At 43.9% G+C, this 18351-nt stretch overlaps 1 protein-coding gene across 3 annotated transcripts in view; it reads left to right on the top strand.

Moving 5' to 3' along the window:
* The window catches only part of REEP1 (receptor accessory protein 1), a 111349-nt gene that overhangs the window by 52371 nt on the left and 40627 nt on the right, over positions 1–18351 (top strand). For all 3 annotated transcript variants that reach the window (XM_059188301.1, XM_059188302.1, XM_059188303.1), the window contains exons 2-3: positions 2761–2833; positions 17988–18064. In XM_059188301.1, coding sequence (XP_059044284.1) covers positions 2761–2833; positions 17988–18064 — 150 coding nt within the window. The remainder of the gene's footprint in view (positions 1–2760; positions 2834–17987; positions 18065–18351) is intronic.

Below are 18351 nucleotides of genomic sequence, written 5' to 3'. Positions count from 1 at the left end.
CTCGAAGAGGAGCAGATCATCCAGCCAGCCTGGGGTCATGATGGATTTTCCAATTCTTTCTTTTCAGCAGCTCACATGCTGCCTCAGGGCAGGGGCTGAGAACCATCCTGGCAGACATGCTAATAACCGGGGCATCTGAGCCAAGGAATGGTGTGTTTATTTCTCCGGAACCTGTGGCACCGTGCCCGAGGCTTTGCTGAATCAGCCTCGTGCTGTCTGGCGTCCCCTGGATGCTCAGACCTCAGTCCCAAGGTCACAGGTGTCTCCTGGAGGGCTCTGGCTTTTGCTTCACCACTCTGAAATGTCACACAGTGAATATGCACTTCCTGAACACTTGCCAGGCACCCAGGGGTGGTTATGAATGAGAAAGATGCCATCCTTGGCTTTGGGAAGCATATATTCTTACAGGAGAGACAGACACTGAATAAACCATGGCAAGTTGTGTGGATCAGGGCTAGGAAAGGGCGACGTCCAGAGTCACTTCGCTATGGAACAGCGAGAGGAACCTAGTCTTGGTTGGGGGATGCGACAAGGTCAGGAGAGGCCTCCTAGGAAAGTAAGACTTCCTGATATCCAAGGATGCTTGGGGCTGGGGCAGGGTGGAGTGGTTGGAGGGACCTCCCTCACCAAGCTGCCCCATGACTGAACCCAGCAGGCTCCTCCATGAAGTGTTTCTCCCTCCGCCCCGCCCACTGCCTTTGACACTGTTGCCTTCTCTCTCTTTCTTAAATTCTTTTCCTCCCTCTTCCTTGTTTTCAGACTACTCTTTTGTTCCCTTTGCTGGCTTCTCTTGCTCCCCAGGCATAATTCAGGCCTTCCCAGAGGATGGCCTCGCTCTCCAAAGCGGTAGACAGTGGTGGTGAGAAGCCAGGCTTGGAGGAGGCCAAGCTGGCTGGGTCCTAGCCCCTGCTTTTCTCCTTATGGTCCCACAACCTTAGACAAGCAAGTGACTAAGGGCTCCACGTGTTGTTATCCCTTCTATAAAAGAGGTTCCTTTACCAGGCCATTCTGAGGACTGCAGTGATGCCTATATAGCACTTGGTGAAAGGCCCGTGTGAGTCAAGGTTACAAAACCCTTTCTCTTTCATCATCGGAAACTGACTCAATTCCATTCACCTTCTGTTTTTCCTGGAAACCTGATAAATATGGAAGGTCAAGGTGTCACCTGGCCACAGATCTTATGGGAAAGCCGACCCCTGCTTGGTACATTGAATCTGGCCTGGGTTCTCTGTATGACCTCTAAATAACCTGAAGAGGAAGCCATGGGTTTGGGCTTCCAGAGTGTGGTGTCTCCTTGCAGGGACCTCCTTGCAGGGATCCTAGAAGCTCCATCTGTGGGGCTATTACAGGAGATGTTGGCTCCTGTGGGGCCTGGGACCAGGGTGGCTCTGTTCCCAGACAGCTTACACCTGGGAGGTGACCTCATCTCTCAGATGAAAGGATTAAACCCCTCCAGCTCTAACATTCTGTCAGTTCATTCACTTAAAAATATCCATTGAGGGGTGCCTGGGTGGCTCAGTCATTTAAGCTGCTGCCTTCAGCTCAGGTCTTCATCCCAGGGTCCTGGGATGGAGACCCATTTGGACTCCTTGTTCAGCGGGGAGCCTGTATCTCTCTCTGCCTCTGCCTGCTGCTCCCGCTGCTTGTGCATGTGCTCTCTCTCTGACAAATAAACAAATAAAATCTTTAAAAAATATATCCATTGAGAGCCTTCCATTGGATAGGCACGGAGAACACATTGTTGAACAAAGCAGATTCATTCTGCGCTCTGAAGGCACTGATAGTTCAATTGGGAGAGGCACTGATAGTTCAAATAGTTCTGTCAATCAGAGAGCATCACAGCTAGTCGTAAAACAGCATTTTGATAATGTGTACCTTGTGTCATAGGAGATTTGACCTAGTCGGAGAGGTCAGGGAAGTCTTCCATGAAGAAGGCATGACGGAGCTGGGATCAGAAGGATGAACAGGCATTAACTTGCAAAGAAAGGGAAAGGGACAATTCCAGAAAGCGAGAACAGCAGAGGCAAAGGCTTTGAGAGGGGATGGGGCCAGGTGGAGAGAATGAGGGCTGGGAGAACTATGGGGAACGGCTGAGAGTCGAACCATTTCGTGATCTCGTGCAGCCATGGGCATGGCCAGTGAGAGCTGGTACCTAGATAGTCATGTGCTGTCGTTTTATTTCCTCCTCCTCAACAACAGGGAGAAGCCAGTCAACGCGAGGTTGGGATGTGTGTCTTGGGAAGACTGCATTCAGAATTTGAAAGGCTGATTCTGGCTGCAGGATGCTGGAATCCAGTGTGAGGGGAGGGAAATTTTGAAGGAACTTTAAGTGGAAAGGTTTTTTTTTTTTTTTTTTGGAGAAGGAAGACGATGGTGTGGGCGGGCTTTACAGAGCATCAGTGGGGATTAGCAGCAGGAGAGGAGAGTTTGACCTTTAATTTCAGAGGCCACGGGCTACTCAGCTTGGCTTCCCACCCCCATTCTCACCCCCATTTTTGGCTTCCATCACCCCCGAATCACTCTTTTATGTTGCCCAAACCACAGACTAAAGGAAGATGGGTGTGCAGTTGAAACGGGACAGAGGTTCCTAAGCACGGCCCAGCCATAAGAAACCTTCAGGGCATTCATAAAGCTAGATCAGGCCACAAATCAGCATCTTCTGTAGCTTGGAGAACTGCTTTCGGCATTGAAAACAGACATTTTCCATCAAATAGGACGAAAGAAAATCACATTTCTCTTTTTTCTCTCTTTTCCCTCCAGGCTTATATTTGGCACTCTTTACCCTGCATATTATTCCTACAAGGCTGTGAAATCGAAGGACATTAAAGAATATGTAAGTAGCACTTATTGGTGGGGTCCCGACGGTCCTGGAGAAGCTGGGTGTGAAGTAGTGGGAGGAGGAGGATGGCCTGTGGTGCAGGCACTGGTAGCAGGGCAAAGGAACCCTTCCTTTACCCTTCTTCTCATGAGACTTGCCTCATTTTGGTCCAGGAGTCCTCCCCATGTCTAGAACCCTGCAGAACCAGAGAAATGGAAGGGAGGTATGGCAAAAGGAAATGGAATCAGGGATCACAGGCCACCCAGGCTGCCACATACCACTGTATGGCCCGAGACAAATGACTTTACTTCTTTGAGCCTCAGTTTCCTTGTCTAGAAAACACTGTGTAGATCACGGTTACTGGGAGATGGTCCACCACAGGGGGTTCAGGCCCTCCTGCCTCTGTGACTCTGGTGATGATTCCCATTCCACCTGTGTGACCTGAGTACCCCGTGATTTAAACTCTGTTGCTTTATAAGCTTTTCAAGAACAAGAGCTGGTCATCGTCTTTCATCTGATTCCCCAGCACCCAGCAGACGCCTGAGATGTCAGAAGGGAATCTAGAGTACTTATCGTTGAAGGATTGTATTGTTGCTGGATGGTTCCTCTAAGCAGGAAAATCATCAGACACTTGCATGGGGTGGCTGATGAGGAAAGGATGTCCAGGTCGTGTGGGACAGAAACCCACGTCAGACTACAGAGGATGTGGATTAGGGCATCGGGAGTCCGAAGTCAAGTGTGGGCTCTGACATTTGATGGATGCAATACTGGACAAGAAGCTTAACTTCTGGGCACCTGGGTGGCTCAGGTGCTAAGCATCTGCCTTCTGCTCGGGTCATGATCCTGGAGTCCTGGTATCAAGTCCACATCAGGCTCCCTGCTGAGCAGGAAGCCTGCTTCTCCCTCTGGCCCTCTTCCCTCTCATGCTCTTTACCACTCACTCTCTCTAGCAAATAAATTAAAAAAAAAAAGAAAGAAAGAAAGAAAGAAAAAAACTTAACTTCCAAGAGCCTTGGTTTCCTAATCAGAGGGGTGGATATCAGCAATCCTGGCCCCTAGTGTTGTGAGGGACAAAGGGTCTTTGCTTTCCCTCTTTTACTCAGAAGTCATTTTGGAAGTTTGCCACAGGTAAAGAAATAAAGTGTATCTGAAAGTCACTTTCTTTCTCAGATTTTCCAGGATGTCTTTATGATGAAAACCAGCCACCTCCAGGTCAACTGCAACAGGAACTCACCCCCTCATTCCCTCAGTTTCCCTGAACTGCTTGCCTGGGCTTGCGTCTGCTAAGCAGGGCATCTAGACAGGGCTGGGTTCTCTGGAGACAAGGTTCCTGGTATATCTGAGGGAATCTCAGTGTGAACTATAAGTAGCTGTTGAGTTGCAAGTGCACAACCTCCTGATTCTCTACTGGCTTGACGCAGGGGTAAAGCAGGAGGCAGCCTCTCCCACAGTCTTTCTCCCGACCCAGCTTCCCTGCACCCGTGGCTGGCAGGGGTCGGGAGAAACAGCCACGAGTGCAGGGAAGCTGTGCCACATAAGGAGACATAATTGGGGTCACTGTGGTTCAGGGTCTGATCCTCCACTTTGCAGGGGCAGAAACTCAGCTCTGTCAGCTCATCTGGGAGAAATCAGACCCTGGTAAATTGTTTTGGTCTGACCAAACTGACAGGAGCCTGGTTTATGACTAAAATGGCAATTCATTAATTTAGACTGAAAAATATAACTGACAAGCAGAGCAGCTGTTTGTGTTGGCTGGTGAGCATGAGTTATTCCCAGTAGGGAAAGCTTGAGAGTTAAGATTAGAAGGTTTCTTGGTAAAAATGGAATTGAAAGAAAGGAGCTGAGTAGTATGAGAAGAGATCTGCCTCCTTTTCCTGTACTTGCTCACACGCACGCACACTCTCACTCACTCTGTCACACATGCTCTCACATGTTCTTGCACGTACCCTCACACACCCTCTCCAGCACTTTCTCACACTCATGTGCTCTCACACGTTTTCTCATTCGCACAACCATAACTCACTCACATGTGCTCTCACACACTCACCCTCACATATTCTCTCACATATGTTCTCCTACTTACACACCCACACACACTTCTACACTCACATGCTCTCTCACTCATATACGCTCTCACTCTCTCACACTCTCACACACATCTCTCACTCCCACACACTCACACACTCTCTCATTCAGACACACGTGCTCTCCCACTCCCACTCACATACCTTCTCACACATGTTCTCCTGCTTACATACCCCACACACTTCTCACACTCATGTTCTCTCATTCACCCTTATGTAGTCACACACAACACTATCTCTCACACATGTTCTCTCACTCTTACACACTCACATGCTCTCTCACACACACACTCTCACACTCACTCATACTCTCACACGCTTTCACATGCTCTCTCGCACACATTCACACTCACCATTACAGTGGCCTCTTTCCCTCATTTTGACCAATAAACCCATTTGTCCAAGAGAGAAACCTGGAATTGCCTTTAGCTTCTGTCTGGCCCTCACCACCCAACCCTATTCACACCCTTGGTTCCTGACTGTGTCCTTCATCTCTATCCCCTTAATGGTCCTTCAAACCAGGTCTCTCCTCCTGTGCTGCCACTCTCTTAAATGTTCTTATCAGGTTTTTCCTGGAATGTTACAGTAGCCTCCCATATTTGTTTTCTGTTGCCACTGTAACAAATTACCATGAACTTAGTGCCTTAAAACACACATAGATATTATCTCCCAGTCTAAAGGTCAGAAGTCTAATGGGTCTCACTGGGCTAAAATCAGGCAGGGCCACATTCCTTCTGGAGACTCTAGGGGAGAATCCATTTCCTTATCTTTTACAGTTCCTAGAGGTCATCTGCCCCTTCCTCCATCTTCAGAGCCAGGATAGCATCTCTGAGCATGCTTCCATAGTCACATTTCACTTAGATGACAGCCTCTTGGTGACAGCCAAGTTCACATCACAGGAAGGCTCTGGTTAGGAAGTTGCTGCGGAGGTCCCCACCAGGGACACTGGCTGCCAGCTGTCCGTGGCTTTGGAACATTCGCTGCAGATTCAAAATCCTAAATACAAGCATTTGACTTTTTTTAAGCCTGTATAACTAGCCTTGTCTCCCACAAAGATCCTTATGCTAGAAGACTGTCCCCAAATTAAATAGCATTGGACGTTGGTAGTAAAAACAAATAAATATAGATACAGATACAGATTACAGTTATATCTTTGGCTGCTCAGCACCCACATCTACTCCTTTGACCATATTTTGACTGTAAAAAAATTTCCAACAAGAATTTTGTGTGATTTATGTACTTGGTAAGTCCAGTTTTTTTCAGCTGAGTCCAGCACCAGTCCAGTATCTCTGGCAAAGACCTCTCCTCCTCTGGCTCTGATCTTAATATTCAGCACTCTAAAAATTAAATTGTCAAGTGAACCATCACTGGCATACCCCTATAGTATATAGACATATGCTATATGAGGGCGAGAAAGAGAATACATAAAAATAAAACTAGTTAAAATATTTAAATCTATACATGATACAGAAAGGACGAAAATATGGATAGAAGTTATAGTTCTTAGTCATGCAAGTAGTCTTGAGTTCATAGCTGGCATTCATGTCTTTTGTTAAAAGATGATTTTTTAAAAGGGTCAAATCATGACTCTTGTACAAAAATAAAGTAGTGCAATTGCTGGGTCATAGGACACATGTTGAAAGTTTTACTTAACTCATTAATTAATAAGGGAACCAATAAAGGTGTTTCAAAAAAAAAATACAAAGGAGACTCCAAAGAGCAGATGTATCTAAGAAATCAGGAATGATTAAATGAATTTGTTAGTAGATATTCAGCTGATTTTGGAGGAGGGTGGGGTGATCAATTGCACTTCCATTGGACAAAATTTATTTGCACCTCTAGATAAAATCCTTTGCATTGCAATCAGTTTTCTGTAACTTACAAAGTTGTAAAATAGCTCAAAGATATTGAAAAACAAGACACCTATAGAAGAAGGATAATTCAGGAGGCTCTAGACAACATCTAGCATTCTACAGATATCCGTTCTAAACTTTTCACAATTTTTCCTATTACTTCCCTCTTCTACCATCTAATTCATGTTCTTTTTGTCTTCAGTTAGAGCTTTAGTGAGTGGGATTCCTTACCCAGGGCTGTGGCCCGAGTCTTCCTTTGTGGGAAGCTGGAGGCCTTAGCAAAGGTCTTGCCTGTGAAAGGTTATAGTGATGATCCATTGACTCTTAGCTCTGAGCAAGGTGGTACTCGCTCACACAAGGGATCCCACCCAGATCCCTCCAGAGGCTCCTTAATTTCCATCTACCTTCCCTCCTGCCACACTGTGTAGCAGCAACCCTGTTCCCCCCTGGTAATCAGGATCAGTTCCTAGAGACATCTATTTCCTAGAGACATCATGGTTCTGAAATGGCCAGGTAGGAGTGTTGTTTGTGCTTCCACATCACTGGAATCATTTTGTATCCCTGGTGAAAGCACCCACCCTTCAGGTACTGTAAGAATTAAACAGCAGAACTCAGAGATTTAAAAGTAAAACACAAAATTGTTGAGAGTCTGTTAGACCAGTGATTCTCAAATTGCAATGTGCACGTAGAATGACTAGAGGATTTTATTAAAATGCAGGTGCTGATCCATTAGATCTGGGGTGAGTTCTGATATGCTGCACCTCTAAGAAGCTCTTAGGTGATTCCAGTGGTGCTGGTCCACGAACCACAACTGGAGTTGTACAAAGCTGGCAGTAGGCTTACCCATAAGCAACACCGTTCTCAGTTCCTTGCTCCCTGAACCTTTAGATTCTGGCTAAGCTGCAAAAGTATGTGTTGCTTCCTGGTTCACAGAAGAAACTGCATCGTCCAGGTCAACGCCTCAACCTCAGAATGCTGACTCTCTTTCGGAACTCTCCTATAGCTGTTGCAACACTTTAAAGTCCGCTGCCTCAGAGCAGTGGGTGTATGGGGGCACGGTAAGATCGAGACTCCCCAGCCCCTCAGCCTCTTGTCTTGGGTTTCTTTTCCTGTAAAAGATGGTCCTTGGTTAGAAGGAGTGTTGGGTGGCAGGCATCAAAATAAAAAGGACACTGAGCCCACAGCTTACTCTACAGGCTGCCGGAAATATGGCAGCAGGAAAAGCAAGTCCGCATGCAGAGTCAGTGAATCTTCCAGAAAAGACGCTGCTTCTCCTTCTGTGAGGGAAGGGGCCTGGCGTGACGAGCCTGCTCTAAGGAGTCTGGCTGGGGCCATGAGACACGGTGTCATCAGAGACTTGCTTGTGCTGCTGCCAGCGACTTGGGCTCTGAGCGGTGGTTGTGGCCAGGTCAGCCTTGGTGAGAGGGATTCCACAGTGCAAAGGCCACCTGCTCCCTTTGTCCCTCCCACTTGGCTGCTGGCACGTGAGCACATTGGACACGCACAGTCATCCTGAGGAAGATGTCTAGCTGACATCCACAGGGCTGGTCACCTCATCTATTTGATTACCAAAGGCCTCCTGTGCCATGGGGGACCTTGTGGTGAGCAGGAACAGGCGCCACACAGGTCCACATTCCATGGGCCTATTCAGGTCATTCCCAACCCCCCCCCCCTTTTTTTTTTTTAAGATTTTATTTATTTATTTGACAGAGATCACAAGTAGGCAGAGAGGCAGGCAGAGAGAGAGGAGGAAGCAGGCTCCCCGCTGAGCAGAGAGCTCGATGCAGGGCTCGATCCCAGTACCCTGAGATCATGACCTGAGCCGAAGGCAGAGTCTTAACCCACTGAGCCACCCAGGCACCCCTCCCAAACCCCTTCAACACCAGTCTTCAGTCTTGTTCCTTCCAAGGACCTTGCCATCTAGCCAGTACTTACCTGGGGTTTGAAATGTACCTGGGATTTGTTTTAATCGGGTATGGTAGGGCATGCCAACACAGAAAGGACTACCACGAAGGAAGAACTTCTTACAGTTTTCCCAGAAGGAGGAGGCACAGCAGGCCGTGGAGGGCCATTTGGGGGAACACCTGGGTCTGTTAGGTGTCAGAGGCAGTGATGCTCTGCATTGTGGTGTCTGTAGGAAGGTCAAGGCTAGGCAGTGCAAGCAGGTTTAGGATTGGCGAATTTGAAAAACTTTAGCGGGCTCTGGGGTGATTAGAGCTGGCTCAAGCTGTGAGCGCCCCATGAAAGAGGGAGTTTAAGAGTATGGGCTCTAGACTGATCTGTTTGCCTATGAAAGGTGTGTTTCAGGGCATGTCCTTTGCTCTCTCGAAGACTTGGTTAGTCCTAGGAGGGGCAGTCTCTCCCCAGCCAGTGAAGCCACAGATGCCAGAACGTCAAGAACACAGGAAGTAAGAAAATATAGTTACTATACCTGGTGACAGTGTAAAGGCATTACCTCAAGGCATAAGTGTGCTCTTCAAAGTTCTGCCTGCTGGGGACTGTCACTTCTGCAGCTCTCTCCGGACTGCCCCTGACTGTGCAGCGGTCCGCGCTGAGCTCACCCTGGCAGATGGTGCAGAGCCATCTGTATACCAGGCTCATGCTTTTTCCTTCTCAGTCACAGGCATAGGTGATTCTCTGTGAGGCTGAAGCAGGACTCAGAGGCTAAAGAGAGCATGAAAGACTTAAGTGGTATTAGCATGGCTGGTGTAGGAGAGGATGCAGAGGTGGGGGGTAAGGCTAAGGAGGTAACTACACCTGCTGCCTTCCCAGCCCATGGGGAAGGTTTTTGCAGGCTGCCAGGAGCCCTGGGGGAAGAGTCTGACGAACCTCTGGGGTTCATTCAAGTCTCCAGGCTCTTCCTCCCATGTTCTTACTGTGGTTTAGGGTCTTGGCTTCTCTCTATCTCCTCACTCCTGGATCCTGCCCCTGACCAGCTGAGAAGGACTTCTCAGTCATGCGGTCAACTATCCGCTCTGACGTTGCTCCTGAATATTACTCCTCAAATCAGCCGTAACTTCCTCTCTCTATCCTGGGTGCTCACCTACCCAAGCTCTCCCTCATCTGACAGGAAGCATTACCTAGAATCCCTCAAACTTGGCAAGTTCTATTTCAAACCTTGGGGGAAAAAAACTGGCATAATTTGGTGTCTGTATGGCATGATGGGGAAAACCATTTCCTGGTAATTTATTTATGGTTTCCATCTCTGAGTCACATATTCCCTTTACCCTCTTGGGGTCAACAAACCATTCTCAAACTCTTCTTTCTGCATGACATTATTTATTTATTTATTTGACAGGGAGATTACAAATAAGCAGAGAGGCAGGCAGAGAGGAAGAGAGTGGGGAAGCAGGCTCCCCTCTGAGCAGAGAGCCCGATGCGGGGCTCCATCCCAGGACCCTGAGATCACGACCTGAGCAGAAGGCAGAGGCTTAACCCACTGAGCCACCCAGACACTCCTGCATGATAGTATTTAAAGTGGAGGAGTGCAAGATAGAAACTTCTTTAGGTAAACACTTCAAGTCTCCTCTTTACCACAGCTCCCTCATCTTTGTGCATAGTTTTGACCTCCTTTCTGAGAATTGCTCTTATCTTTTCAGTGACCTGTTAGACATTCTTCGTGGATGTTCTGAATCCTCAGACTCCCCTCAGCCTTATGGTGCTCAATCTCTTCTCCCTAACTCGCCTCTTTCTTTACCCTCTTGCTGGTGTGAGTGGTTCCATATCACACCGTGCCCTGACTTCAGTAAGCCCCTTTCCTCCTATGTATACCCAGCCATCCATTCAGCAGACCCTTGTTGCCCTGCAAGCTATCTAATTTTGCCTTTCTTCTTAAAAAGCCACCTAAAACAGCATTTCCTGAAGTATATTCTTTTCTCAACATGTGAAAACCATCCTTTCTTTCCCATTTACAATGTCAATGTTCTAATTGAGTCATTCAAAACATATCCCTACTAGGTGCCAATAATTGTTTTAGATACTAGAGATACAGCGATGTGTAAGAATAACTTGTCTCCACTCTCAGGATGCTTCCAGTCTAGTAGGAAAAGCATAGGAATAGACAGGTACTGTCAAAGCAGAGTAACAAGTGTTATGACAAGGAGCATGTATGAGGCACTGTAAGAGGAAAGGAGAAGCTACTTACCCAAACTTTGGATACTTCCTGGAGGAAGTGATATTGAGGTTGAGATCTGAGGGCTGAATCCTGGAGGCAAAAGAAGGTACACTGTTCAAAGAACTGAAAGAAGTTCCTTTTAACTTGAGTGAAAAATTCAAGAAAGTATTGGTGTGGGGGAAAGCTTTTATAGAGATAATTAGGGTTTCATTCATGCAAGGACTTGAAAGCCAATTTATGGAATTTGGGCCTCATCTTAAAAACAATTAAGGAACTGTTGAAGACTTTGGAAAGGAGAATTATCAAATTTAGATTTAAGAATCTGAATGGAATATGGAGGACAGATTAGTAAGGGGTCAGAGGTTTAGAGACCAAGCTAAAGGCTGTAGTTCTATTTTATAGGAGATGTTGGTGGTCTGAAGTAAGTAAATGACAGAAAGGATGGAGAGAAGAAGATAGTTTCAACAGAGTGGAAGTGACAGAATTTGGTGATTGGTTGCTGATGAGGAATGCAGAGTTTTCCCGGAGAAAATGTCTTGTCTAGAGTTAAAAGAGAATGTCAAGGGACGCCTGGGCAGCTCAGTTGGTTAAGCGACTGCCTTTGGCTTAGGTCATGATCCTGGAGTCCTGGGATCAAGTCCCGCATCAGGCTCCCCGTTCCTCAGGGAGTCTGCTTCTCCCTCTGACCCTCTCCCCTCTCATTTTCTGTCACTCTCTCTCTCTCTCTCAAGTAAAGAAATAAAATCTTAAGAGAGAGAGAGAGAGAGAGAGAGAGAGAGAGAGAGAATGTCTAGAACAAAGCCTTGTGGAGGAATTGATGAACCTCAGAGGTAGCCAGAAAATCAAGAGGGAAACCAGAGCAGTTGTGGTGTTGGGGAAGCTTTTCAGGAAGTGATAGTTTCATGTCTGTCTGAAAGTCAAACAAATCAAAAAAAAATTTTTTTAAATGAAAAAGAGTCCATCATTCTCCCTTGACCTGATCATCACAGGGCTTCATCTCCTGACCCATGAGATCATGAATTGAACTAAAACCAAGAGTTGGTTGCTTAACCTACTGAGCCACTTAGGCTCTTCATCATTATCCTTTGTTTTTAATTGAAGCTATTAGAGCTTTTCTTTCTAAAAAGAAAAAGACAGTGGAGTAGGAATTCAGGCTTCTGGCAGTGTATCTGGAAACCAGTTTGGAATTCCTGGGTCATGGTTCCCAGCATCCCATGAAAGTTACAGTTGGAAAGACCTTCTTTGCCCCCTGCCAAGGAGCCTGTTCTACTGCAGGTAATCTTGGCAGCATATGGTCTCTCAGACAGCAGTTACTTTTGATGGATTAAAATAAGATGGCTTCCAAGGGACAGTGTTGTTTTTCTGAATGAAGAAGACTTCTGAGTAAATCTGTTGAGACCCATGTTTCAGAGTTACAAAAACAATGGGCATTCACCAGAACTGCCTTTACTTTTGAATGATATTTTTTCTGGAAATGGAAATCCAGATTGACATGTTTTTTTCTTTCGACACTTTAGCTATGTTACTCTGTTTTCTTCTGGTATTTGTCATTTCTGATGAAAAGTCATCTATTGTCATTCCCCTATATGCAATATGTTTTTTCCTCCCTCTCTCTCAAGATTTTCTTTCTTTTTCAGCAATTTTACTGTGATATGCCTTGGTGTGATTTTCTTGTATTTATCTTCCTTGGGATTTGCTGAACTCCCTGGTCCTGTGGATTTGCTATTTTTGATAAGTTCTGGAAATTTTCAGTCATTATTTGTTCAAAAATTTTTTCTGTCCCATTCTGTTTTTACTCTCCTGTGAAATTCCTATTCCATATTTGTTAGACTGCTGGATGCTATTCCATGGGTATTGAGCCTCTCCACTTTTTTCCAGTCTAGATTTCTGTCTTACTGACTTTATTGTCTTAAAGTTCATAGATTTTTAAAAAATTTTTTTGCATCCAGTCTACTCTTAATTCCATTCAATAACTTAAAAAATTAAAATATTGTGTTTTTCGATTCTAGGATACCATTTGTTCTTTTTAAAGAGTTTCCTTCTTGGGTGCCTAGGTGGCTCAGTTGGTTAAGTGTCTGTCTTTGGCTCAGGTCATGATCCCAGGGTCCTGGATCAGGCTTCCTGCTCAGCAGGTAGTCTGCTTCTCCCTCTACCCTCCCCCCAACCCCGCTCATGATCCCTCTCTCTCTCTTCCAAATAAATTTTAAAAATCTTTAAAAAAAAGTTTCCTTTCCCTTGAAATCTCCCATCTCTTCACTCTATATGTCTATCTTTTCCTGTAGATTCTTTAACATATTTGTACCTTTTCAAGAAAAATAATATTGAATCTGCACCTGTGTTCTTAGGATAAGTGTCTTGTTAAGTGGTGGTAAAAGAAAATTTAGCTTTTATAACAAAAGCTTTGTTATTAAGTTGTTTTATATCTGTATATCTTTTTTTGGTGAGGTGTCTGTTCAGATCTTTTGCCCAGTTTTTAATTGGGATGTTTGTTTTTATTACAGAGTTTAAGAGATCTTTGTATATTTCATATATTATTTATTTATCAGATATACGTATTGAAAATAGTTTCTTCTGCTCTGTGGCTTGACTTTTCATTCTCTTACCAGTGTCTTGCAGAGCAGAAGTTTTCAATTTTTATGAAATCCAATTTATCAATTTTTTCTTACATGGGTCATGCTGTTGCTGTTGTATTAAAAAACTTATTCCCAAGCCCAAGGTCACTTAGATTTTCTTCTATGTTATCTTCTAGAAGTTTTATAGTTTTGTATCTTCTTTTAGGCCTATGATCCATTTTGAGTTAATTTTTATGAAGGTTGTAAGACCTGTGTCTAGATCCATTCATTTAGTCTTTTCTTACTCATTTACTGATTTATTTATATCATGTGATGTCCAGTTATTCTAGCACCATTTGTTGAAAAAACTATTCTTTCTCCATTGAATTGCCTGTCCTCCTTTGTCAAAGATCAGTTGACTATCATTATGGTATCTATATCTGTCTATTCTATTCTATTTGTCTTTTTTTTTCAAGATTTATTTATTTATGAGAGAGAGAGAGGGGAAGTAGAGGAAGGGGCAAAGGGAGAGGGAGAGAGAGACTCTCAAGCAGACTTCCCACTGAGTATAGGGCCTGATGTGGGGCTTAATTGCACAACCTGAGATCATGACCTGAGGCAAAATCAAGAGCCAGACACTTAACTGATTGAGCCACCCAGGAACCCCCCTCTATTTGTCTATTCTAAGATCTATTTATGTATTCCTTCAGCAATAACACTGTCTTGATTATTGTAGCTTTATATTAAGTCTTAAAGGGAGATAGCATCAAGCCTACAACTTTATTCTTGTTCAGTATTATACTGGCTATTCTTGGTCTTTCACCCTTCCACATAAACTTTAGAGTCAGTTTGTTGGGATCCACAAAAGAATTTTCTAGCATTTGATGTAGATTAATTTTGGAAGAAAGAACTGATGTGTTCACAATATTGAGTCTTTCTATCCATGAACATGGAATATCTCTCCATTTGTTTAGATCTTCTTTGATTTCCTTCATCAAAGTTTATAGTTTTCCTCACATAGAACTTTTACATATTTTGTTAGATATATTAGTCAGTAATTTATTTTTTTGCTGCTAATGTAAATGGGATTTTAATTTCAAGTTCCATATGTCCAGATATGTAGGAAATCAGTTGACTTTTTAAAAACTTTATGTTTAAGTAATCTGTACACCCAATGTGGGGCTCAAACTCACAATTCTGAGGTCAAGAGTCAGAGGCTCTACTGACTGAGCCAGCCCGGTGCCCCTGACTTTTATATATTAACCTAATATTCTGCAATCTTATTACAATGTTATGTTGAATTCTTGTAAGGAATGTTGAGTTTTGTTCCAGTAGGTGGTTAAATTCTGTAGATCATCTTGACCTTGTGGCATTTAAATTTTATGTTTACTGGGACAGGAGTATTTCAGTTTTGTCCTTAGTCCTAGAGCTGATCTCTTAGTCCTGGGATGTAATTTTCATTACTAAGGTATGGTATTTTAGATGTTTCAGTGAAAATTCCCAGATGTTTACCAAGCTCCTCCACTTGGTAAGACTCAAACTCTAAACTCTGTTTCTACTACAGTGAGAAGATACTAGTCTTCTTATTTTTTTCCAGCTTTCCAGCTTTTTTTTTTCCTCAGCTACCTTGGAGTATTACCTGATTCTGTGCAACTCAGGGGCTAGGCAAATACTTAAGGGGAATTTATATGTGGATTTGGGGGCCTTCCCCTTTATAGTTTCCTTCTCTGGGATTTTTTCCCTCTTAATTTCTAGCTTCTCTTGCAATCTCAAACTTCATTCTCCAGTTCTGCAGGCAAAAAGACTATGTGTTTCTTTTTGAGTTCTGTCTGCCCCTGATTTGCAGGCTGGGGATTGTTCCCAGGCACATCAACGTGGATCTATCCTGCTGTGGTTTTCTTCCAGTTTCTACCAACTTAAAAAAAAAAAATCATGTGTTTTTTTTTTTTTTCAGTGTTTCAAGATTCATTGTTTATACACCACAACCAGTACTCCATGCAATATGTGCCCTCCATAATACCTACCACCAGGTTCACCCAACCCATCACCCCCTCCCCTCAGTTTGTTTCTCAGAGTCCACAATCTCTCATGGTTTGTCTCCCCCTCCAATTTCCCCCAACTCCCTTCTCCTCTCCATCTCCCAATGTCCTCCGTGTTATTCCTTATGCTCCACAAGTAAGTGAAACCATATGATAATTGACTCTCTCTACTTGACTTACTTCACTCAGCATAATCTCCTCCAGTCTGGTCCATGTTGATGCAATGTTGGGTATTCACGCTTTCTGATTGAGGCATAGTATTCCATTGTATATATGGACCATATCTTCTTTATCCATTTGTCTGTTGAAGGGCATCTTGGTTCTTTCCACAGTTTGGCTACTATGGCCATTACTGCTATGAACATTGGGGTACAGATGACCCTTCCTTTCACTACATCTGTATCTTTGGGGTAAATACCCAGTAGTGCAATTGCAGGGTCATAGGGAAGCTCTATTTTTAATTTCTTGAGGAATCTCCCTACTGTTTTCCAAAGTGGCTGCACCAAATTGCATTCCCACCAACAGTGTGAGAGGGTTCCCCTTTCTCCACATCCTTTCCAACAGTTGTTGTTTACTGTCTTGTTGATTTCAGCCCTTCTACTTGGTGTAAGGTGGTATCTCAATGTGGTTTTGATTTGAATCTCCCCGATGGCTAATGATGATGAACATTTTTTCATGTGCCTGTTAGCCATTTGTATGTCTTCTTTGGAGAAGTGTCTGTTCATGTCTTCTGCCCACTTTTTGACGTGATTATCTGTTTTTTGAGTGTTGAGTTTGAGGAGTTCTTTATAAATCTTGGATATCAACCCTTTGTCTGTAGTGTCATTTGTGAATATCTTCTCCCATTCTGTGGGTTGTCTCTTTGTTTTGTTGACTGTTTCCTTTGCTGTGCAGAAGCTTTTGATCTTGATGAAGTCCCAAAAGTTCATTTTTACTTTTGTTTCCTTTGCCTTTGGAGACATGTCTTGAAAACAGTTGCTGTGGCCAGTGTTGAAGAGGTTACTGCATATGTTCTCCTCTAGGATTTTTCATAGATTCCTGCCTCATGTTGAGGTCTTTTATCCATTTTGAATTTATCTTTGTATATGGTGTAAGAAAATGGTCAAGTTTCAGTCTTCTATACATAGCTGTCCAATTTTCCCAGTGTCATTTATTGAAGAGACTTTTCTTCACTGTATATTTTTTCCTGCTTTGTTGAAGATTAGTTGACCACAGAGCGGCATTTTTCAAAGTGCTGGAACAAATGATCCTAAAATATGTATGGAACCAGAAGAGACCCCAAATTGCTAAGGAAATGTTGACAAAGAAAACAAAACTGGGAGCATCACATCGTTTGATTTCAAGCCTTATTACAAAGCTGTGATCACCAAGATAGCATGGGTAACACAAAAACAGACACATAGACCAGTGGGACAGAGTAAAGAGCCCAGATATGGACCCGCAACTCTACCAACTTTTGATAGCCTTCTAGTGGCTTCAAGGAGTTGTTTTTAAATATTTTGTTCAGAGTTTGTTATCATTGTTAGCAGGAGGGTTCGTCAAATGCCTTATTCCACCATCACCAGACAGTACATGGAGCAGGCTAAGGAATTTGGACTTCATTCTGCTGGCTGGAAGATTTTAAATCAGGGAGAAGTCTGATAAATTCTTGATTTGGGAAGACTAGCATAGGGGTGGTTTATAGGATGAGTTGGTGTGGGAGAAGCCAGGAGACAAAGGAAGCAGGTGGAAGACTTGCAGTGGTTTGGGAGACAGGGGTCCAAGGGCTCTACTGGAGAAGAGAGGCAGTTGAAATGCATAAGGTTGGTCACATGGGAGAGATTAAAAAAAATAAAAAGATCTAGTTTCTGTGAGGGGATGTGAGACTTTTCCACAGGAAAATATTCCTAAGTGACACATTCCAGAAAGTCTGGCCTGACTAAAGGTCCTTCCAAAGTATATCTCTGTTAAGACTTGGAGAGTCTACGGGCGCCTGGGTGGCTCAGTGGGTTAAGCCGCTGCCTTCGGCTCGGGTCATGATCTCAGAGTCCTGGGATCGAGTCCCGCATTGGGCTCTCTGCTCAGCAGAGAGCCTGCTTCCCTCTCTCTCTCTCTGCCTGCCTCTCCATCTACTTGTGATTTCTCTCTGTCAAATAAATAAATAAAATCTTAAAAAAAAAAAAAAAAAAAGACTTGGAGAGTCTACTAATGTGGTGTTAGTCTTGGTAAGATGGCCTAACTGAATCCTGAGTCCCTCCTAGTCTGCTGGTCTCCCTGGCTCACATGAAGCCTAGATTGTCACCAGGATCTACTTTGACCTTGAGTCTGGATTATTTGTGGAAGTAGCTTGTTTGCCTCCAGCCCCAAAGTCTGGAGTGGAACTGGAAACCAAGCTGTGGAAGGACAGGAAGAAGGGGTTATAAATGCAGGATATACTGGCTGGGCATGCCTCAGCATCCACTGTCTGAGCCTCTTGTCCTTGTTGTTCGGCAGCCAGCCATTTATCCTTGACCTTATCTACTAGCTTTTTTGTTTTCTCTTTCAACAGGTCAAATGGATGATGTACTGGATTATATTTGCACTTTTTACCACAGCAGAGACATTCACCGACATCTTCCTTTGTTGGTAAGTATTCCAGGACATGGGACTTTTCAAGGGAAGATGTTGCCCAGTATCAATGGAGAGGTAGGAAATTTCTAAAAGCAGTCTCAGTCTTACTGGGATAGTTTTAATACATTAAATCTATAAAGTTGCTCTTCAAGTAAATATTTGTTCAATGACCTTATAAGAGCAGGTATTATTCTTATAATATAATGATATAATGGTGGACAAAATAAATAAAGTTCCCCAACTAATGTAGTTGGTAAGGAAGCATTTATATATCAAAACAAAACAAAAAAAAAACACCAAAG

The sequence above is a fragment of the Mustela lutreola genome, chromosome 9 (assembly GCF_030435805.1).
Source record: "Mustela lutreola isolate mMusLut2 chromosome 9, mMusLut2.pri, whole genome shotgun sequence".
Taxonomy (NCBI): domain Eukaryota; kingdom Metazoa; phylum Chordata; class Mammalia; order Carnivora; family Mustelidae; genus Mustela; species Mustela lutreola.
This window is presented reverse-complemented; position numbering and strand designations above follow the sequence as displayed.